Source organism: Callospermophilus lateralis, chromosome 8, assembly GCF_048772815.1.
Source record: "Callospermophilus lateralis isolate mCalLat2 chromosome 8, mCalLat2.hap1, whole genome shotgun sequence".
NCBI classification, from domain to species: Eukaryota; Metazoa; Chordata; class Mammalia; order Rodentia; family Sciuridae; genus Callospermophilus; species Callospermophilus lateralis.
In genome coordinates this window covers 51,916,348-51,941,297 of record NC_135312.1, presented here as the reverse complement: position 1 = coordinate 51,941,297, position 24,950 = coordinate 51,916,348, and the positions used below count along the sequence as shown (strand labels likewise).

Sequence of the window (24,950 nt, the reverse complement as noted above, 5' to 3'; positions counted from 1 at the left end):
TAAGAGACATACACATGTAAGGTCATCAACTCTTAACTACAGGAAAGAACACAGAAAGGAATTATGGCACATTTTCATAAGGACATGAGGTCATCTACCATTTGCTTTTCCCACTTGGCAGTCAGACACTCTGTCTATTAGTGTATGTATTTACTTAGGTGTGTACAAGTTATATTTTAACTAACGATTTCTGCTTGGATATCAGCAAGAGCAAGGGAATCCAGTGTGAAAGGAAGCCTTGCATCTCACCAGGATGTCTACAAAAATGACTGCAGTTCTGCTCCTGTTACAGCTGAGTAGTCACTTTAGTTCTGGAAGTTGTGGGAAGGTGCTTGTGTGGCCAACGGAATACAGCCATTGGATCAATATAAAGACAATATTGGATGAACTAGTTCAGAAAGGTCACGAAGTGACTGTTCTGAAATCCTCAGCTTCCGTTTCTTTTTATGTTGAAGAAGGATCTGCTATTAAATTTGAGACTTACCCTTCAGCAATGTCTAAAACTGACATGGAAGATTTTTACATTGAAGCACTCAGGAAGTTGATTTATGAGCTGCCAAAAGAATCGATTTGGACATACTTTTCAATGTTGCAAGAACTGGCGTGGGAAGATTCTGAATACTTTTTGACACTCTGTAAAGAGGTAGTTTTTAACAAGAATCTTATGACAAAACTACGTGAATCCAAGTTTGATGTCATTCTTGCAGATGCATTTAGTCCCTGTGGTGAACTGCTAGCTGAGCTATTTAAAATACCACTTGTGTATACTCTTCGCTTTTTGTTTGGATACACGTATGAAAAATATAGTGCAGGACTTTCATTCCCTCCTTCCTATGTTCCTATTGTTATGTCAGAATTAAGTGATCAAATGACATTCATGGAGCGGATAAAAAATATGCTGTATGTGCTGTATTTTGATTTTTGGTTCCAAACATTTGATGAGAAGAAGTGGAATCAGTTTTACAGTGAAATTTTAGGTAAGTCTTATTTTCTAATGGCAATGAAAATTCCAAAATTAGTCATGTCTCTGAGGGTGAGCCTGAGGGAGTATGAAGTCAGAGAAGTTAATCTTTTAAATGTATGGTGATAAAATAGAAAATATTTTATCACAATAATACATCAAACTCAAAACACTATGGAAAAGCTTAAGCTGTAAAGTTAGTTTGAAATGTTTGGATACATCAGGAAGTCACACACACAAAATAAGCCACTGAGGACTTCCCTAGGCAGTCACACACCTTTATTAACCTTTTAGTATCCATTTTATTTTGTCTTCAAAAGCAATAATTTTTAATGTTACTCAATGTCTTCATGAGTCTAGAATGTAGTTTGTTGACTCCTACAAATATTTCTAGAACAATTATCTATGTAGCTTTGAGTAAATCATCTCTGTATGTGTAGATTAGTTTCCACATTTATAAATTCAAATATTTTGTCAATTAATCTCTCACATTGTGCCTTTCACGTATGTCCACATAAATATGAGCAACATATATGTTTTTTTATATATGCACATATGCATACACACACATTAGCTTTATTAAATCACAGACACTCTTAAACATGTTTGGCTTCATTATTAAAAGTTTATTCAGATACTTACCAGACATATTCTTTTCCACATGATAACTTTCTAATGTCCTATAGCTTTTGTATTCCTTTTCCTGTTCAGGACGACCCACTACATTATTAGAGACAATGTCAAAAGCAGATATCTGGCTCATTAGAACCTATTGGGATTTGGAATTTCCTCGCCCAACCCTACCAAATGTTGACTTCGTTGGAGGACTCCACTGCAGACCTGCCAAACCTCTGCCTAAGGTAAACCTATTCCCATTTAGTTGGTTCTGTTGTCCTTGCATTTTCACCAAGAATGATTCTCTGTTCTCACTCAGAATGTCTCATTCACTATGAAAAAAAAAGTTATAGGAAATGGGACAAAGAGATCTGTAGATAGAAATTCTTACATGTCTATGCATATTCACATAACTATGTGGATTTTATTTTTTTTAATAGTAGAAAAGTAAAACCTGGGGACTTTTGAGAGCTACACAAAGCTCCAGTTAAATTAAGGTCTTTATTTCTCAACATACAAGACAATATCAGTCATTAATTCAAAGAAATGACTAGCATGTACCATAGGAAAATTCTTTATATGCAGAAAGACAAAGTAACAGAGTCTCTTCTCCCAAATACCTTACATTCTACATTGAAAGACAGATTTTGAACATGAAAGAGAAATTTTGTGAGAAATATTATAATAGGGAAGGACCACAGGCATTTCCTGTCTACCCAAGGCTATCGGGGAACCTCAGGAAAACTCCCTGTGGCAAAGTGGGTCACCACACTTCAGTTGTCTTACAGAAAAAGAGAGATATACTGCAGAGTTATCAATGACCATAAATTTTGCATATTTGAAGAACATATATTAACTTGTACTACTTGTATCTGTAGGATGGATGCTCTTAGCTTTTAATTATAAAATAATTCTGTAAGTATTTAGAATAATACTGCTTATGAAAAAACATAAGAATCTGATGTATTTTTAATAAATATTGCACTTTTATCATTCCAATAAACTGTAAGGATAATAAAAAGAGACACAGAGACAAGATGCAGAGGCAAAATGACAGAATGGCTAAGTTGCCAGCTTTATTTATATCAATAGGTTATATTAGGTCACTGGCATCAGTAATACATTATTGTTCACTGTGTCATTAGGCAGGATACAGAGTTAGTAACATTATGCAGCTTTTTTCTCAGTTACATACTATAGTTGCAGTGTACAATGTTAGGAGCTTTGTATAGTTCTCAAGAAAGTCCATTGTTTAAAGTAACTATTATGTGGTCAGGTTCAGGCAGCAGAGCTTGGTGAAACATTGCGGTTGTTTAACAAGAGAATTTCTTTATTCCCATGAGCTATGTGCCTGAGATGAAAGTTGGGGATAATAAGACTCTACCACAGAGCCTCCTCATGCAGGTCATTGCTACAGCAGCTAGGCATTCTGTGTCTTTGCACAGAAACTTCCTAGCCATCAAGCATGCCAAAGTCATGAAGCCATCAGAGACCCAATCCTGTAAGGAATAATAATAAAGAGGAGACAGAGTCAAAGTGCAGAAGCAGGGAAGGTGGCAGAGTGGCTCTTTGTCCAAGTGGCCACATTTATTTATACCAATAGGTTACATCAGGTCATTAGTACCATAACCACATTATTGTTTAAAGTATCAGTAAGGTTGCTTATTCTGCAGCTACATTTCACCATTACAATATGTAGTGTCAGGAGCTTTGTGCAGTTCTCAAGAAAGCCACTGTCTGAATGTTAGGCGGGCAGCTCCAGGAGTACAGAAGCTTGATGAAACATTGTAGTTTTCTAGCAAACAAGTTTTTCTATTCCCAGGAGCTATGTGCCTGCAATCAAGGTTGAGGCTTGATGAGGCTCTAACACAGAGGTCTCAGGGCATTGCCATACCAGCTGGACATAGCACATATATTAGCTATATTATTAGATCCTTAGAAAAATTATAGGGCATTCTAAGGGTGGGAAATAGAGTGCCTGTTACCCCCCTTTCCCTGTGTGTTTTCTCACCATGGGAATGCTCCCCTTTACATTTTCAGGGCCAGAATCCCTATACAATCCCAAACACAGAGCTGTTACATCAAACAGCAATCATTTTTTAACTCACTATTAAGTGATCACTTAAGAGATTCTCTTTGTCTACTCTTTTATTAGCAGTACCATTGTATCTGATCTCATTGAACATTTAAAATCCAAATATAGGAACTTAAAGCCAAACTTTGAGGCTAGCTATTGCAATTCAATTCCAAAAGAACACCTAAGAGTAATGGAAGTTCTGGGTAGTTCAATCCTATTTTTAAAAGATTTCTCCATTTGTGTTAAATGGAAATGACAGTGTCAATACAGGAGGTAAGAGAGGATGTCCAGAAAAAGAACGAGAAAGATGAAGTTCAGCCTAAGTGCAGGGTGAGGGTTAGTGGATGAAAGATTACTAAGAACAAACATCAGAAGTCAAGGAAATTTTGGCCAAAACAATAATTCTTGCTGAAGACAGAACATAGTCTCAGACATCACAACTGACAAATTTCCTGATGTGCAATTTAAGTGCTTCTAGTGATGGCACAGATATCAAGGTCACAGTTGTGATGATTTCTTAGATCAAGGTCACAGTTGTGATGATTTCTTAGAGCAAAACATGACACCTCCCAGATTCAACTTGTAGGAAATCTTTAGAGAGTCACCAAAAAAAAGTCAGAATTTTGCTCCTGGTAGTCTACATCAGGAAGATAGCAGAAACAATGAATATTTTAGTTTGATGAGGAACCTAGAATTGAAAATTTAGTGAGGATGAACACAACATGAGACTGTCCAATTTACAGGTTAAAATAACACAAAATATTGTCCTCTGTGACATGAAATTTACCTACAACCACTCAACTCCATTTCTGAAAAATGATAACTAAAGTAAGGTAATACTTCCTGACCAAATATGTTTAATTTCATTGTATTGGGTGGATTATTTTCATCAATGAAGGAAGAATGGAAATTGATCATAAGGCTTTTGAGGTTTGCTTTGCCAGATCTTTCCAAAAGAAATCTCAGATAGACTTTTAAAAGCCTCTTGAGGTTGGGAAACCTGGGAAGCCAAGTTAGGAAACAGAGTTAAACTTCTAACGGCAAGAACATCCAAATTCTATAGAGATTAGAAAAGAGAAGCCAATAAATGATTAATTTCTATAAAAATGTGTAAACTACAAATTTGTCATGTGGAAAAATACTGTATGGGAAAAGAAAAAATGGTGCCTTGAATCATGAAAACAAAACATCAAATTCCAGCAAAATATCAAACTTAATGTCAAAAATATTATAATCATTCTTTATCAGATCATTCATTTCCATGTCTACTTTAGGCAGGTTCATCAAACTGCAGTAGTTAAAGATGTGATGAAAGTCCATTTGACAAGCAAATGTTTTAGTGACACGTTTTCTTATAGGACTGTTATATCATTCAATAATTCTTTATCTTTCTTAACAGACACAAATATAATTATGCTTAAAAGCCACATGTAAAAATTAGTGTTTCAGTCATGTAGAAATGGGCTACACATCTAATAAACAAATATCCCTTAATTTAACTTAGTATGTAACTAAGGTATCAAATTAACAAAAAGATTTTGGAAACTGGTTTTAAGAAGACATACTTTTCAAACTTAACAGCAAAAATGCTAGACCTCATCTCAAATGATTTTCTTGTTAACTAATTGCAACCATAGGTAACTGGCAAACCCAGGTGGAATAAAAATATAAGCTCATATTATACTTTTGATGAAAACTGAGTAACACATCTGTTTTTAGTAAACCAATAACATAAAACTAGTCCTATTTTCCAAAGATTTACTAAGCCATGTGAATATTGAAAGCATTTGATTTTTTCTACATTTCTGGTAATTTTAGATATGTTTAATATATGTAAGTGCTCATTTATCTCACAGTGAGTTGGAATAGAAAGCCATTCAGAGATTTTATATATTTCATTAGGCATATCATCTAGAGCTGAGAAAATATCACATATATGTAACATGCAACACATACACACATGCATACACACATACAGGCATAAACATGCAGACACACAGATCTCCAGCTTTCATTCTAAAATTTTAGGCATGAATCAGGCAACACTGTAATACAAAACTTACTGCTATTATCTCTATATAATATTTCATCTAAATTGTGTTTCTGATAAAATGCAACAAGGTGAGATTATATATTCAATATGCGGTAAAGATTCTTGGAATTAAAATATGTGTGAAGAAGGCTTTTAAGGGAGTCTTCATTTTAGGTGAGGGAGACAAGACATCTTGTGTCCCTCTAAATGTCTTTGAAGCCCATCTAAGTGGACAACATATTCACTTTATGTCTAATTAGCTGTTTTCCTTTCAACCTCAAGTAGTTGCTTTTGGAGGATCCTGAGTTCCTTGAGAGCCCTTGCTTGAGACAGAGGAACAAGTGACTGTCAATGCAGGAACAGAGGCGCTAAAGAGGGACATGAAGAGTGCAGCTCTGGGCACAGGCAGAGGGAGGAGGTAGGACCTAGAAGGAGACATAGCAAAGGGTGCAAGGGTCCTGAGGGGAATAATGACATGTTAAAGGAAGAAGAAACAGGAGATGGAAAGGGAGAGTCCACCAAGGAGCACGTTTGGGGATATCTAAATTTTCCCTAAGTAGCATTAAAGATCCAAACTGTCTGTACTGAAATTATACCAACAAGAAAGCAGAGAAAGTTGTCAGAAAACAAATTTGGCAGGGGCTTGAAAAGAGCTTTCATTTGATTGATGTATTCCCATGGGAAAATTAATAAATAGGTCTCAGGCCTAGCCAAGCAAAAAGGAATTTTAGAGCCCAGGAGTTAGGGAATTACCTCCATTCCAGAGAGACAGCCAGTAAGGTACCCAGCTATCTTTCCATCAAAGATGCCTGTCACTATAAACAGCTTTTGCTTGCCTGGAACTCTAATCTTGCCCCTTAAAACTGAGACTCCTAGGAGACTAGCGTAGCCTCCAATTTCTTGGACTTTAGATCAGCTTGAACAGAATAGTGAGGTTCTTGAAAAACATGATCTTCCCTTACCAATGTCCGCAGATGTTTCTTCAGGACAAAGTTTCAGGAGTTTTACTCCCCAATAGATAGCCAATCAACCAGTGAGGAGTGAAGGCACAGGCTTTAAAGATGCACACTTACAATCCTGAATGAAAGATTAAGCAGTTTGGAGATAAATACGACCTTCTCTGGGGGTTAAAGAAAAAAAATTTTCATGACAAATATTAAACACAGTAAGGCAGACTGCATTTTGCATCTACACAGTAAGTGTAGACACGACTGCAATTGAATTTTGTAGAAAAGGGAGATAAATTAAGTTCAGTTATGAACACAAGGAAAAAGATAGATTTGAAGAAAAGGTGTAAGGTGAGGATCAGTGGATAGAAAGTTATTAAGAGAAAACATAAGGGGATGCAGGGTTTCTGGCCAAACTAACCTAACAAGATAGTTGCTGAAGGCAGGTCAGTGGGATATCTGGGGAAGGAGAAGTTTGAGAGACCTGAAAATATCTTAAATCAGATGTAAAATATTAGATATCAGTTTTGGCAGATTCTAGTTAAGCTAATTTAACAAGACTCAAATTTAGAGGATTCTTGACAATACAAAGAAGAGTACCCAAATACTAATGCAAAGAGGAAACACAAAAGCCAGCTCTTATAGGAGACGCAATTTTAGATAGGACAACAAGCATTTGGTCAAGGAGAAAAAAAACATTCTCACTAGTCTATAGTGACTATTTCATTTCTTGCTTGAAAACACACACACACACGTATACATACATACACGTGTACACACACACAGAGACAGAGATGCATACACATGCATATATGCATAATAAAGGGAATGTATTTCATATAAGAAATCTCCAACTAAACTAAGTGATTATGTTTTTAAAAAAGAAGCATAACATGGGCTGGGGATGTAGCTCACTGGTAAAGCACTTGATTGGCATGTATAAGGCCCTAGATTCAACTTCTAGCAACACACACACACACACACACACACACACACACACACACACGCCAATACTGAATGGTTTTACCAGTTCCACTTCTGGCTAGATTGTAGAAGAATTGATTGAAGGATCTTCACAAGGTTTTGGCCCAAGGTCAATCATAAAACTCCTTTCCTGGAAATGAAGAGGTGGAAATTACCTAGGTATATGTTAATGAATTTTTTGATAAAATGTACATAAATATCACTAAACCTTAAAAACATTAGGGAATTGGGATAGATGCTATAACATTAAAAAACATTACACTAAGTAATATAAGTCTTTCAAAGAAAAAAGAAATTACTATAAATCCACTTACATGAATACCTAACTAGTCAATTTCAGAGAAGCAGAAAGTAGAAGTAAGGTAGACAATGGTCCAGGGGAGGAGGAAACCAGGAGTTCTTGCTTAACTTATACAGATTTCCTGTGTAAAAAATAAAAATGTTCTGGATATTGTTTGCATAAAAAATGTGAAATATATGCATGTGTAATACTACAGAATTTTATACCTTTAGAAATGGTTATAACTATATATTATATTGTGTATATTATAACTTAATTTTTAAAACAACCCAACATAATTTCTATAAATACTTGATTTATTTCCTTAAATGGTTGTATCAAACCTTATAATACTCTGTGTTCTGTCTTATCTCTTTTGTGATGGAACAAATTCTTTCCTTTACAGGAAATGGAGGACTTTGTCCAGAGCTCTGGAGAGAATGGTGTTGTGGTGTTTTCTCTGGGGTCAATGGTCACTAACATGACTGAAGAAAGGGCCAATGTGATTGCATCAGCCCTTGCCCAGATTCCACAAAAGGTTAGACAAAGTGCCCTAGTGGTGGAGAACTACTGAATAAGTACCTATTTAGTTATCTTAAACCTTGTAAAGGATATAATTACATATGTTTTCTCTGTGAAAGATTAAATTATTAAGTGCAAATTTATCTCAAAAAATACATTTAAAACAAAAATATATACAGCAAATTCTGAAAAAGCACAAAGGATATTTTTGATTAATAATACTTTGACATTAACATTGTGCTCAGAATGAAATACATTATTCAGGTGCAGTATGAACTTGGTATTAAAAAAGTATTATATGCAGATACACAGTAATCTCCAAATTCTGCTCTTTCATTTCCTTGTTTTGCTTGCAGAACTCCTGAGGACACTGTGCACACGACAGACATAAGAAGCATGGAGTTAATTATTAGTCAGTGATTGCATCAGTGTAATAGCAATAGCAGGCAATAAAAAGTCTCAATAACATCATACATCATCATCCTATATAATCCTGGCCTTGATACTCCCCCTAAATGTTAGAAGGGGCCAAGTTGTGATGATTTTTTGTGCTGCTAGTTAGAGAAAAGAAGGCCAGGCTCACCAACCCTGAGTCCAAGTATCCATCAAAACAAGGAGACTTAGCTTGTCATGGTGGACATGGCTCTATTAATTTCTCAAGAAGGGAGGTATAAGAGAAAAGGTGGAGATGGAATCCTGTGAATTAGAAACTGTGACCCTACAAGGACAAAACACTAGTAACCCATGGAAAAAGTAAGGTTATAGTAATCTTCGCATATCAGGACAAAGGTTAATATTAAATTTAGTAGATAAGAACTAGTATAAAATACAGATTTCTAAAACAAAATGAATATAAATAGTAATTTTTTACACATTATGCTGTAGATATATAATTATCAATTTCTTAGATATTTGTATTTGACATTGATAAACTCATTTGTCTAAGCTACTACTTACATGAAGCTACTATTTATATGAACTTAATTAAAAATAAAAATTAATACAGGAAAATTATGTCTGTATTTATATACCCATTTCAATAGTTATTATTATTTATTGTCTCTTAATCTCATTTCTTTATCTTGCATAGGATAGGTATTTAAGTATGTGATTTCTTAATCGCTTTCAAATTTTAATATCCTATAATTTGAAATTTAACTCAACTGATAAGAGGCTTGCTTTACCCTAACAGGTCATATGGAGATATGATGGCAAGAAACCAGCTACCTTAGGACCCAATACTAGACTTTACAAATGGATTCCTCAGAATGACCTTCTTGGTAAGACTCAGAATAAATCTCAAAAACATGAGTAATAGCCAATTAGAAAAATAATAATTAAAAAATGTTTTGAAAATGTATTAAGAAAATTTCAAAATAATCTGATTTTTAAAGTTCTCTTTTTATCCTAGGGAGAAAGTGAATAAAAAACAACTGTGGGCATTTTATTATACAAAGTCGTATTGTTTGTGTTCATAATCCAAGTATCCTTATTTTAGGGGTAATTTCCTCTCACAAAGAATTTTTTGGTCACTTCCTGGATTGTACCTTATCTCCTATTTCTACAATTTTATACCTACCCTTTGACATACAATAGTGCTATCTGAAATGCTGATACAAAACAGCCCTCTCTCTGTTATTACAACTGACTCTGCGTGTTCCATATCCTAAAAAAAAAAAAAAAAAAAAAAAAAAAAAAAATCCATAATCCTTAAAAAAATTTTTTTTAGGAAAAGGATAGAATTTAATCCTTATTTACAGGACACTGTAAAATATGAAATTTCACTTAGTAATAGGAAACCCATTGAGAAGACAATCTTTATACATATATAACTGTTCTAGTACAGTTTTGTTATAAAAAGTGCTATAATGACAAACCACATTTACAAAGAGTTTTAGCAGAAAAACAGTAAGACAAATTTATTCCAAACATACTACACAATAAACTTTATGCCTCAGCTGTGTAGCATATAAGTTAAAAGTCCCAGGAGTGCTGTCCTGAACTTGGAAGGTACAGCCTTCAGAGGTAGGTTCTGGCACAACATTCTGATCATCCTCTTTCTCTACTGAAAAACACTTCTCAATCAAGTTTAAGATCTTAATCATGAAGTTGTACTTCCTAATGAAGTACAGCAAATCCTACCTCTGATTTCATAACTACCAACAACCCACTCCCTGCTGCATTGGACACCCTTCATAGCATGCTCAGGGACATCATTGTTGTTTTAATTAACACATAAATCCACAAGTTTATGTTTGCACAAGTTGGTTGTCCTACCCAGCATGTCCTCCTTCCATTTGTATAGGTAGCAACCTTGTTTTCATTTTTCAGATCTCAGGTAACATACCAACTCTTCCATGTAATCTTCACTTACCTCGCCAGTGGACACAGGTGCCTCTTGCCCCAAGAATTGAAAGTAATTGCAATATGAATTCATCATTATAAGAATCTATTACCTAGAAAACAATTTATCTTCGTTGCTTTATATTACATATTTGACAATTTATTTCTGACATGAATAATTTCCCTTGATTTGTTTCAATCCTAGGTCATCCAAAAACCAAAGCTTTTATAACTCATGGTGGAACCAATGGCGTCTATGAGGCCATTTATCATGGGATCCCTCTAGTGGGCATTCCCTTGTTTGCTGATCAACCTGATAATGTCATGCACATGAAGGCCAAAGGAGCAGCTCTTAGATTGAATTTTATTACAATGTCAAGTATGGATTTACTCAATGCGTTGAATACAGTCATTAATGAACCTTCGTAAGTATAACAATTTTTTTGTAAAGTAATATTTATATTTAGGTACCCTTGAAAATGAAAAAAGATTTATTCCTCTTTGAGTCTAATGTTAATAACTAAAATTATTGAACTCTTTGAAATGTGCTTTTATTCTCAACCAATCATTTTTACATTGCAAATTAGCCTTATAAATTTACTTAATTAGCAGTACTGGTTAGTAGTAAAATAATGTGGTACTAAAAATTTTTTACTATAAAGCTAAATATAAAGAACACAGTTTTTGCTAATATGACAAGAGAACAGAAGGACAATGCAGTTGAGAAATAATATATTTCCATTTGATACCTAAAATTTCCAAAACTACCAACATTTTTTAAAAATTATATATACTTATTTGGTATGGCAGAATAATTTGATACAATTATGCAATGACCTAATCAGGGAAATTTTTATTTTCATATTCTTAAATATTCATAATGTTTTCTGCTAGGAACTGTCAAACTCTTCTCCTCTAATTCTTTATAATATATATTAAAAAATTATAAACAATAGTAAACCTATTGTGCTACATACCAGTAGCACTGATTCCTTCTATCTAATTGTAGCTTGTTCTATATTTTTCAACTTCTTTTTAGACCCCTTGCTGCTACTCTTCCTAGCCTCTCATTACTCCTATTCAATAATCTACTTCTATTAAATCAGCTTTTTAGACTACACATGAGAATGAGAAAACACAGTATTTTTCTTTTGGTGCCAGTATATATGATTTAGCATAATTACTTCCACTTCCATTTTTGTTAGTAAAAATGACAATATTTCATTCTTTTTCATGGCTGAATAAAATCCAGTGGTGTGTAGGTGTCTGTGTGTGTGTGTGTGTGTGTGTGTGTGTATGTATTACCATGTTTGCTTTAGCCATCATCCAATAATGAACACCTCAGTAGATTTATAGCTTGACTATTGTGAATAGTGATTCAGGTAAACATGGAAGTTCAGGACCTCTTTGATAAACTGATTTCGTTTCATTGTGTATACAGTAATGCGAAAGCTGAATGGTAGTTCTATTTGCATTATTTGAGGAAACTCCATGTTCTTTTTTTCCATAGTGGCTATACAAATTTGCATTCCTCTCAGTGGACTATAAGAGGTCCCCATCCTCTTCTACCTCACCAGCATTTGTTATTTTTTCGCTTTTAGATTATGACCATTCTATTCAATGAGATTATCTCATTTTTGTTTTTGTTCTTGTTGATGCTGCTGCTCTTTTTGGCATGCTGAAGATGAGTGTTTTTCAAAGTTTGAATAGAAAACTACAAAAGAGTTCTGAATTCAACCTTGTGGGTTGATTGTTGTTTGATTTACATTTCACTCCATGATTAGTAAAGTTGAGCACTTTGTCATATACAATATTTTCTTTTGAAATCAAAATGTCTATTCTGATCATTTTCTGTTTTCTACAGCAATAATTTAGATTTTGCTGCTGAGTTGTTAGAATTCCTCACATATTCTAGATATTCATCTTTTCTTACATGAATTATTTGCAAGTATTACCTTTCAATTGTGCATGTTTTCTGTTTACTCTCTTGGTGTTAACTTTGCAGTATGAAAGCTTCTCAATTTAACATAATCCTAATTGTCTATTTTTCCTTTTGTTGTATGTACTTTTGGAATCTCATCTAAAAAAAAAAGTCATTGACTATACTGATTTTTTCAAGTGTTTCCCCTCTACTGAAAATATAAATTTTTCCCTAAAATTGATTTTTACTTTAACAGATTCTATTATATATAATTTATATACCATAAATTTCTTGTTTGAGCTGTAAAAGTCAAATAAATTGATTTATGTTCACATAGTTCAGAATTCTTCTTCAAGAGATAATTTTATAACATTTTTGTTGTGCCAAAAAGAAATCTCATATATCTTTCAAGTAAATCCCTCTTAACCTCCAGCTCTTCTCCACAACTCATATAGATTCAGTCTCTAAAAACTAGCCTCAGATGCACATTTCATACAAATAGAAACAGACATACAATGGCAGCCAGCTCCAACTGGGTTGTTTCACTTACTATATTGTTTTTTTTTTTTTTAATTTTGTCCATGTTTAAACAAGTAGCACTATGTGATTTCTACTTATTACTGAATCATATTCTTTAATGTGGATGGATATAACACATTTTTTAACCATTTATTACATCATGGACATTTGGTCTTTTTTTCTAATTTCAAATATTTGAACATGGCTTGTTTTGTGTGGAAAAAGGTTTTTTTTTTTTTCATTTCTTTTATGTAGTGCCAAAGAGTGGCATTACTCCCTCACATGAGAATTTCATGTTAGTAATTAAATTCCATTCTGTTTACCAAATAATTGGCAAGATTATACATTCCTAGAAGTAGTATAGGAGAGTTCTAACTTTTCCACATCATTGCTAAAAGTTGCTATCATCTGTCTTCTTTTTATAATGCCAATCCTAGTGGTTATGAAGTGGCAACTAATTTTGTCCTTGATTTGCACTCTACAGGTTGTTTAAAATGATGAATTGTTGTTCACATGCATACTAGATAGTCATGTTTATTCTCTGTACAAATAATTATCCAAGTCTTTAAATCCCTTGTTAATTAGGTTACTTGTCTTAATATTAAATTGTCAGTAGTCTTTATTATGGAGACACGTTTATATTGAGATATTTGATTCGCATGTATTTTCTTCTATTCTGAATAGATGAGTTCATCATTTTTATAATGGCGTACTTTGGAAAGCAAATAATTTCAATTTTTATAAAATATCTTTTATAGTCAAATTTTCTCTTGATACAACAAAAAATGTTCTGTAAAATGTGTAGTGCTTAGATTTTACCATCAAGTCAGCATTCAGAACTATATGAATATTTAAAATAATAATGTATATTAATTAATATTGTCAAAATGGCCATACTACCAAAAGCATTATACAGATTTAATGCAATTCCTATTAAAATCCCAATGACATTCTTCATAAAAATATAAAAAGCAATCATGAAGTTTATTTGGAAAAATAAGAGATCCAGAATAGCCAAAGCAATCCTTAGCAAGAGTAGTAAAGCAGGAGGAATCCCAATACCACACCTTAAAGTATAGTACAAAACTATAGTAACAAAAAAGGCATGGTATTGGCACCAAAATAGACATGTAGACCAATGGTACAAATAGAAGACACAGAAATAAACCCACATAAAGACAGTTATCTCATTCTAGACAAAGGTGCCAAAAACAAACATTGGAAAATAGATAGCCTCTCCAACAAATGGTGCTAGGAAAACTGTAAATATATATGCAGTAAACTAAAACTAAACCCCTCTCACCATGCACAAAACTCAACGCAAAGTGGATCAAGTACCTCAGAATTAGACCAGAGACCCTATGTTTAATAGAAGAAAATGTAGGCCCAAATCATCATGTTAGATTAGGCCCTGACATCTTTAACAAATCTCCTAAAGTGCAAGAAATAAAATCAAGAACCAATAAATAGTATGGATTCAAACGGAAAATCTTCTTCTCCGTGAAAAGAAACAATTAATGAGTGAAGAGAGAGCCTATATTTTGGGAGCAAATTTTTGCCACGCTCAAGATAGATAGAGCACCAATATCCAGGATATATAAAGAGCTCAAAAAACTTAACACCAACAAACAAACAAACAACCCAATCAATAAACGGGCTAGGGAGCTGAACAGACACTTCTCAGAAGAAGATACACAATTGATCAACAAATACATAAAAAATGTGCAACATATCTAAGAATTAGAGAAATGCTAATCAAAACTATTCTAAGACTTAATCTCATGACAGTCAGAATGGCAGTTATCAAGAATATAAGCAACAATAAGTGTTGGCAAGGATGTAAGGGAAAAGGCACACTCATACTTTGCTGGTGGGACTGCAAATCTGTGCGACCAACCTGGAAAGCAGTATGGAGATTCCTTGGAAAACTTGAAGTGGAACCACCACTTGACTCAGCTCTCCCCCTCCTTGGTCTATACCCAAAGAACTTAAAAACAGCATGCTACAGTGGTGAAGCCACTTCAACGTTTATAGCAGCATAATTCACATAACCAAACTGTGGAAACAACTTAGATGCCCTTCAATAGATGAATGGATAGCAAAAGTATGGAATATTATACACAATGGAATATTAGTTAGCATTTAAAAAGGATGAAATTTTGGCATTTGCAGGTAAATGGATGGAGTTTGAGAATATCATGATAAGCAAAATAAACAAATCCCCAAAAAACAGGGGCTGAATGTTTTCTCTGATAATGATTGCTAATGCATAATGGATGGGGCATGGGATGAGTGCAGGAATTTGGGATGAGGCAAAGGAGAGGGAACAGGAAGAATCGGGGCAGAAAAGTTGGTGGACTGAGATGGACATTGGGGGCTTCAGGAGAAAACTGAAAACAAAAAAAAAAAATTGTGTCTGTAACATAATATGCACAGGAAGAATGATAGGAGAGAACTTTTCCAGTATGTGACTTTCTGTGGTCCAGTTGTGCTAGACCCAGTCTGATTTTCTCTTAAAATTGGGAGCCATCTCGCCACAAAGCCATGAAAAGATGATTTCGGCTTTAACATAAATTACTGCAAATTCGGAACTAGCTTGGAATGCCTGCCTTGAACTCACCCATGCCTGGCTCTCTCTGACCAGATAGTAGCCCTCTCTGAAACTTCAGTGACGCCTCACAAATCTTGGCCTTCCCTGGCCAGATAACGACCCTCTCTGAGGCTCTAATGACCTTCATAAATTCTGATGTCTGGGACAGCAAAAATGTAAACTAGCCTTTGTGTTATGCTCCTCAGAGTTTTGTTATCTATAACCTCCCTTTTGTAACTTTCTGGGCTGTAAAGCTAGGCTGCAAGAAAACCGCAGGGCTGTCTTGTTCCTGTGGTTTTTGGTGGGAGAGGCAGCACCGCTGATCAAAATAATAAGCGTGCTTTAATTTGATTTTAATTGGAGTCAGTGGTCTTTTCTTGCGTTCTGGCCTAATAGTAGTCCAAAGAGTATATCTGAATGTTATTCTAAATATGATTATGGGTGAAAATCTTTGAGCCAGTGTTATAATCTGACATGGATACTAGGTAGAAATTAGACAGTAGAGAGCAATAAAGAAGATTAAAAACAGAGAGACTGATTAAAAGTAATTTCACCCACTATGACACTTTCTCTTCAAAGACTTCAAGATGATCATTTCAATTGCAATTAACTATCTTATTTATAGTGCTTAGAATGGCTTATTATCATTTTATCTGCAGCAAATGATTTATTTTTCTAATCAACCTTCCATTTTTTCTTTGAAAAATATTTGCCCATAAGAAAATTCCAAATTAAAAGTTAAACTTTCTATGCTGATCTAACATCTTTAACAATAACAACAACAACAGTCTATGGATATTCTTTGCATTTGTGTGTAGTACTGAGAATTGAACTCAGGTGCATTGTTCATGATAGGCAAATTTTCTACCTCTGAGCTACATCCTCAGCCCACTTTGTTGAACTTTGAGACAATATCTTGCTAAGTTTCCCAGACTTAGCCTTGAACTTATTATTCTGCTTCAGCCTCCCAAATAGCTGGGATACAGGCCTGTGTCACCAACCTGGCTCTTCTGTGGCTACCTAAGGCACTTGTTTAGATTCAGTTTTATGAACATTTCTAAAAGCCTTACATAGACTTAATATACTTATGCAAATTAAGTTGCTTTAAATGTTGGTGTCTTATGGTTTGTCCTTTAGATATAAAGAGAATGCTATGAGGCTATCAAGAATTCACCATGATCAGCTAGTGAAGCCTCTGGACCGAGCTGTCTTCTGGATTGAGTATGTCATGCGCCACAAAGGAGCTAAACACCTCCGGGTGGCTGCCCATGACCTCTCCTGGTTCCAGTACTACTCTTTGGATGTGCTTGGGTTCCTGCTAGCCTGTGTGGCAACTGTAATATTTATCATCACCAAATGCTGTCTGTTTTGTTGCCAGAAGTTTGCTAAAACAGGAAAGAAGAAGAAAAGGGCGTAGTGGTATCTAGACCCAAACCTGGGAGTCCTGACAGATGGACCTCCTCCAGTTCAATTTCACAAGAAGAGATTGTGAACCAGGCTTCTCCTTCTGCTTACAAAATCACTTTTCAAAACTTATCTCATCAAGACACAGCCCAGATTTCCAAGATATACTGCTTGTTTAAGAGTTAGAACTATTTCAGGACAAAGGGAGATGGAAAAAATAAAAATAATAAAATGATACAAGTGTCTATTGAAAATGACTGCTGGAATTTACAAGTTGACAGTATTAATTTACTGAGCAGGTCTGTGGTTCATAATTTATTCATGGATACAAGAACCTTCAAAAGAATACTCATAGTGTCAATATAGATTCGCAAATACTCAGCATGATTTAATTTCACTTGGGTGTAGAGTTTTGTAGTGTTAACTTTTTCTGAATGAGGTATTCAATACTTAAAATTGTGTGTCAAGATTCACCCTTCTCTTTTGTTTTGGGAGACTGGTAGTGCTGGCTTGTACATCCAGCCTTAGCATCATTTCTCTTCAAGACCTGATAAGACTTTTATTTTCTTCTTGCTGAAGTCATTTTCAAGAAAGGTATGTCAAATAATAAATATACTGTTTCCTACGTACACATTTATTCTGTTTTCTTTTAACCACATAAAATTAATGATCTGGTTACACTGATTCTCATATTCAGTCTTTAGAAATGGATGTAAGATATCAATTATAAGTTATGATAATATAGAACTGGTAGTAGAATTGTAAAAGTACTTACTTCTTTTTCATTTCTTCCCAATGTTTTTCCAAAACAAGACACAGGATACAAGTCCATTATGAGATATGTGATTTGCAAATATTTTTCCATTGCAGAATGAAAAACCACCTACTATGAATAGACAGATTAATTTCTTCATAGTGCATTTTGAATCATCTAAATATTTAATTTTAGTTAAATAGTTCTTTAGTTACCAAAATTCCCCTAATTCTAATGGAAGTGACAATGTTAACATTGTGCCATGTATATCTATATTCAAGTCAACATTCATTACAACTATTACAATAATCTTACTGTGTAAGAAAGTCATCTCCTAAAGGAACACTTTAACAATGCATGAACAAAAAAATAGTAATAAATTTCAGTGGAAAAGTACTTTAAAATTCAAGGAAAGAATAGAATGGAAATATAATGCAGGTGAGAAAAACAGTAAGTGAATATAAAATAAAATGGTGAATTCAACTGTGAAAATATTAAAGTTTACATTAATATAAAAACTGGAATTACTATCAGACAAAGAATGTAAGACCATATTTTTTTAAACTAACTATCTACCTGTTTATAAGACATGCTGAATTTAAGTATACAAGAAGGCTGTGAGTGAAAAAGTAAGAAAAGTCCTACTGAACCTACAACCAAAATAAGCAATTTACCTCCAATAATATTACCATTATTTTCCAAAATAACAACTAAAATTAAATATTAATATTTTTACAATATTATTTGATGTCATTTTAAAGTATATCATTATAATTTTATGCACCTACTAAATAAACTTCAAAGTAAATAAGTCTAAATGAACAAAAAAAAGAATACACAGAATCTATTGACATAATAAAATGATATTGAATATCTTTACAATAAGACATAAATTATTTTAAAAATTAATAAATATGGGCTAGGATTGCTCAGTGGTATAGTGCTTTCCTCGCATGCATAATGCATAAGGCGATTCTCAGCATCACATAAAAATAAATAAATAAATAAATAATATAAAAATTTAATAAATATAAGTGCACATTAGGCTGATAGAATATAATGAATGTAACTTAAGTGATGAATGTTTATTTTTGACAGTACATTTGAAAAGGTAGAAATCATAAATAATATATAGTGCAGATACACAGGATTTAAGTGAGGAAACAAATAAAAAATATTTAACTAAAATAACCACATCTGGATATTAATCTAAATACATGAGGATCCATGTGGAAACTTTGGTCACACTAGTATCAAAAGCTGACATGTGTGTTTAATCAAAAATTATCTTTCTGGCAAAAGGTAGAATATAAGAGAAGAAATATAATTGTTAAAAGTCACTTCACCCACACTGACAAAATGCCTATTCAAAAACGTCAAGATGATCATTTTCAAATAGTATTTAACCATTTCACTTACCACTCTGAGAATGGTTTACCACGACTTGGTCTCTAGAAAAGATTAAGCTTCCCACTTGACATTCCATTTTAACTTTGGAAATATTCATGCACCAGAAATCTCCAACTTAAAGAGATTGTACTACTTTAAATTTACTCTTTTCAAGCACAATTTTTGTTTTAATTACATTTAACTTGAAATGGAAGTAAAGAAATAAATAAACCTCTAACTTAGAAGCCAGGTTTCCCAAGACAACAGTTCAAAAAACAATACTTTTAAGGCTGTTCTATGGCACTTATTTGACCCACTTTTATAAACTCAAAGAACATTTTAGAGACTTGAAAAGTTTGACCAATTAACTGGCTTTAAAATTGGTGTCTTATGATTGTCCTTTAGAGATAAAGAGAATGCTGTTAGATTTTCAATAATTCGCCATAAGCATCCAGTTGAGCTATCATCTGGATCAAGTTTGTCATGTGCCACAAAGAAACTAAACACCTTTGATTTTTGCTCCTGACCTCTCCTGGTTCCAGTACTACTCTTTAGATGTGGTTGTGTTTCTGCTGGCCTGTGTGGCAAATGTGATATTCATCATCACTAAAAGCTGTCTGTTTTGTTGCCAAAAGTTTGCTAAACGAGGAAAGAAGCAAAAATAAAAAAGGAGAAGTTTATTCAGCCTGAACCTGGAAGTCCTAACAGATGGACTTTTTCTAGTGTATTCCAGCAAAAAGCTGTTACAATGCTAGACTCCCTACTGTTGTGAGAAATTTTCACAACGTACCATAATTAACTCAGTTTCCTTTCCAGAATTTTGATTCCTGGTTAAGGAGTATAAATGTTTCAGGTCAAAGAAAAATCAAACATTGGGGAAGAATAAACTATATGAACCTATGTAGAAATTTAATAGTGTAATTTATTATTCATACCGATAAACTCTAATAAGGAATCTAAATCATTTGGAATGACTGAAAATAAAATCTTCATACTTTTCCTTCAAACCTCAGCTTGTTATCTATTATAATAATCACTAACACTGAAAGCAATATAAAAATTATATAAATTGTGTGGAATATAGATAAATAAAACCACAAGTAGTCCAAAGGCTGTCCTTTAAAGAAAACATCACAGAACATTTTTATTATCAAAGTGGACCAAAACTGAGGAATAGTTACTTTTTTAAGTCAGCTTTTTCACTGGCTCATTTATTCTGTGCTCCAGGTGAGGAAGAACATTCTGTTGGCTTAAGGATCTCACAACCCAATCATTTCCCTTCTGAACCATCTCACATTGTCTCTCAAGTGAGCTTTTGGAGAACGTCTCACATCCAAACTACAACAGTTAATTCTCTCTTTTGATATGAAGACCACCATCCAGCCTCACAAGAAACAATCTTTGTCATAAGTTATTAATTAAAAATAAATATTAAAACCTATTTTTATATCCTTTTGTCACTTCTTTATTCATGCATTATAGTATACAAACTGATAGCATTTGATATGACATATTTTTACATGTACACAAAGTCACAATATGACAATATAAGTTGGCCAGTATCACTTCCCAGCACTTTCTCCCACCCTTGTCTCCTCTGATCCTTTGGTTCCTTCCCTCTCCTGATCTCCCACTGATTTTCATGAGATTCACACCAGTCTTTCCTTTTCCTCTCTAGCTTCCACATATGAGAGAAAACATAAAACCCTTGATTTTCTGAGTTTGTCTTATTTTGTATAACACAATTATCTCCAGTTCCATCCATTTTCATGCAAATGACATAATTTTATGTTTTCTTTATGGTTGAATAACACTTCATTATGTACATACACCATATTTTCTTTATTCATTCATTGGCAGGCACCTAAGCTGGTTCTATAATTTGGCTATTGTGAATTGTGCTGCTTAAAATATGAATATGAAGGTATCACTGTAATAAGATGACTTTAATTCTTTGGGGTAAGTATTAAGAAGTTATATAGCTGGGTAATATGATGGTTTCATGCCTAGCCTTTGAGAAACATCAATATTGACATCCATATGGTTGTACTAGTTGACAATCTCATCAACAGTGAAAAGTTGTTTCTTTTTTTACACATTTTATTCAGTATTTATTATTTTTTTTATTATTGATGACTACCATTCTGACTTGTTTGAAATGTAATCTCAGTGAAGTTTTTATTTCTTTTCCATGAAGATTAAAGATGTCGAACATTCTTTTTCCACATTGTTGTTGGTCATTTGCATGTCTTCTTTTAAGAAGTATATGTTTAATTCATTTGCTGATTTAATAATTTGGTTATTTGGTGTACATTTTGTTGAGTAATTTCTGTATCTAGAAAGAGAGAGCTAGCAAAGATTTTTTCCCATTCTCTAGGTTCTCTTTTCACAATTCTAATGGTTTCCTTTGTTGTGTGCAGAAGCTGTCTAATTTGATACCTTTATTAACTCTTGGCATTATTTCCTGAGCTTTAGGGCTTCTATTGAGAAACTTGTTTCCTGTGCCTATATGGTGAAGGAGTTCCATAGTTTCTGGTCTAATTCCTAGGCCTTTATCCACTTGTGGTTAATTTTTGTGTAGGGTGGGACAAAGGGGTATAATTTCATTCTTCCACACATGGATAAGTCATTTTCCCAACAAAATTTTTGGAAAAGGCAATATTTTCTCCAATGTATAGTTTTTGCACCTTTTCAAGAATTAGATGACTGTACATATGTGTGGTATTCTCTGTATCTTCATCTCTGTACCAATGGTGTATGTGTTTTATGTTAATACTGTGCAATTTTTGTTACTATACTTCTGTAGTATAATTTGAAGTCAGACATTGTGTTGCCTTTAGCATTATTTTCTGGGATCAGAATTACTTTGGGTATCCTAGGTCTTTGATTATTCCAAATAAATTTTAGGACTCTTTTTTTTTCTAGTTCTGTGAAGAATACCATTGGTACTTTTATAGGGATTTCACTGAATCTGTATATTGCTTTTGGTTATATGGCCAAGATTCGTATTCATCAAATAGTTATAAATATTATAAATCACCAAACAAAAATATGAATAGTCATGTATACAAATAGATGAAGGAGATGGATAGGAAATTCACACAAGTGAAAATGGCTACTAACATGTAAAAATGACAATGGAAATTGACAATGGAAAATGAAAATGGACAATGGAAAATTGACAATGGAAAATGAAAATGGAAATTGAAGGTACTCAATAAAATTCAGTAAATTTCAATAAATACTGTAAGTACATTATAAGTGCAAGGAACATACCTCAACACAATTAAAGCCATATATTCAAAACACACAGTTAACATGATATTGAATAGGAAAAAGTCAATTTTTTTCCTCTAAGTCTGGGAATGAAGAAAGGATATGACCTTTCACCACTCTTACCCAATATAATATTGGAAGTTCAACCCAGAATGATTAATCAAAGAAAAAAATTTCATTGAACTTGAAAAAGAAGTCAAACTATCAACATTTTGATTCCACATGATCTTATGTAGAGAAAAACCTACTCACTCCACCAGAAATCTTTTGAATGCAAAAGAACAGATGAAGTGCTCTTGATAATGTTAGTGGATAAAAAATGAACATACAATGGTGGCTAGTATTTCTAAACACCAATAAGAAACTACCTGAAAAATCAAGAAATTAATCCAATTTGCAATAGTGTTAAAAAATCATTATCTAGGAATGCATTTAATAAGAAAGATAAAAGAATTATAAACTATAATCACAAAATAAAAACAAAACATATATAGAAAACAATTAGTAATGCATTGAGAATGAAAAAACTCACAAAGTTAAGAAGTGAAGGAGCAGAAGCATTGTAGAAAAAGCTAAATGTTAAAAATTAAGAAAACTAAAATTAAGAAAGAAAGAAGATGGGGAAATGAAACAGTAAAAGACAATAGAGAATGAGTGAAAATACCTCACTGAAGTTTAATGAAAATCTGGTACAACTATGAAAAAGTAACATAATAAACAATAAAATGTGTGTAGCAAAAGAAAAGAGAAAAAGAAATCAAGGAAATATTCCCCTTGAGGTGCTTGAATTCAACAGGTGCCCTTTGTTATTTGAAATTAACTAGGTATGGGTCATGAGGTGGGGTACTAGGCCACTGCTGAGCTCCCTTCAAACATATTGTTGTATACATAACCTGAGCCTGGCCACATGTTCTCTTCCAGGCTACTCATTGGTGTCTTGTCTGCTGTGGAACTCAGTTGATTGCCATGGATTTGAATGCATCTCTAGAACTACTATTAGTCCTTATGAACTTCAGCATTATGTGTGCTAAGCAGACATTCAACAATGCACTTGGGGGTATTGCCACTTCCCTAACTCTGCCATAGCCCTGCATTGTGGGGAAAGCTGGGAGACTACTGAATTCTGCACTCAAGGGAAAACATCTACAGGTACCATGTAATATGTCAATACTAGTCTCAGTCCTTTAAGACCTGGTCCCCACAAATGAGGTTTTCATTAATCAACAGAGAGAGTTAGGGACAGGACACCAACCTTACACAGACCATGTCCCCATTTGTTAAATTCTTAGAACAGTTTTTGAAAGACCCTCCCCTTTACTAAGACAGTTCCTTGTAACTCTCTCTGAATCTGTCATTGCAGCAGGGTGTCCACAGGGACCCAGAATTACTAGTGTTCCTTGTTTTTCTGATTCATAGAGTAGTTACTTCTTAACAATGGGCCCCTTCTAGAGGTGGCTCCTGGTTATAACACACTAAGAGATGGTGAGGATCATATTAAATTCTTCTCTCAGGCTAGCTTTTTATGCAGGAGAAGGCGTTTTCAAATGAAACCCTTGTACTGAATATAAACATTTTAAGAACTCTGAGTTTCCTTTACATTTATTATTACTAGTTTGTGGCTATCATTTTGGGTTGCCTGCTCTCTCCCAGTTTAACTGGTGCTTGCATGTCAGTTTTGCCTGCCCCCGCCTGGGAGGTTGGGTTGTTATTACAGATTGTTTCATACATTTTTCTGAAATGCCTTTCTGCTCCTATATGGTTGTAGTTTTCCCAATGCAACCTCCAAGATTCCAGGATTTCTCTTCAGAATTTAACTTCTCCTTTGTTTATCTGACTCTTCTCTCTCTTTGAGTTCTTCCAAGGATACTAGCACCTCTTATGGGGACCTCTGTGACATTATAAAAACTAAGTGTTGTGTTCATAGTCTGGATTACTCTGGCAATATAACAAATATCCTTGAACATTGAAATTCTCAAATAGAGGCCATGACTTCATTGGCCTAGTCATGGGGAAAAAAAATTAGTTTTACCCCTGAAGGTGTAAAATTACTGGTTTATTTCATCATCGTGATATTCATTCACATGTTCCAGATGCTGCAACATTTATTTTGTATTAATCTCACTTCAGCAGTCATGTCTTATTTCTCTCATAGAAACACATATATCCAGATGACTTGACAACCTGTTCTTTTTAAACCAGAATTTTACAACAGACCCCTCAAACAACCCAAATCATTCATTAAAGGGAAACCTGAACTGCTTGCCCCATGTCGCCAACTCTCAGCCTGAAACAATCAGGGTGGTCATTGTCCATTTCCCCTTATAGCAGTAAGGGTT

General features: G+C 33.9%; 1 protein-coding gene across 1 annotated transcript; it reads left to right on the top strand.

Moving 5' to 3' along the window:
* Positions 1-253: 253 nt before the first annotated feature.
* LOC143406325 (UDP-glucuronosyltransferase 2B31-like) lies at positions 254-16,948 on the top strand. The gene is made up of 5 exons (XM_076865051.1): positions 254-977; positions 1,673-1,821; positions 8,303-8,434; positions 9,611-9,698; positions 16,929-16,948. Exons 1-5 carry the CDS (start codon positions 254-256, stop codon positions 16,946-16,948), a joined length of 1,113 nt encoding a protein of 370 aa, XP_076721166.1.
* The last annotated feature ends 8,002 nt before the right edge of the window (positions 16,949-24,950 follow it).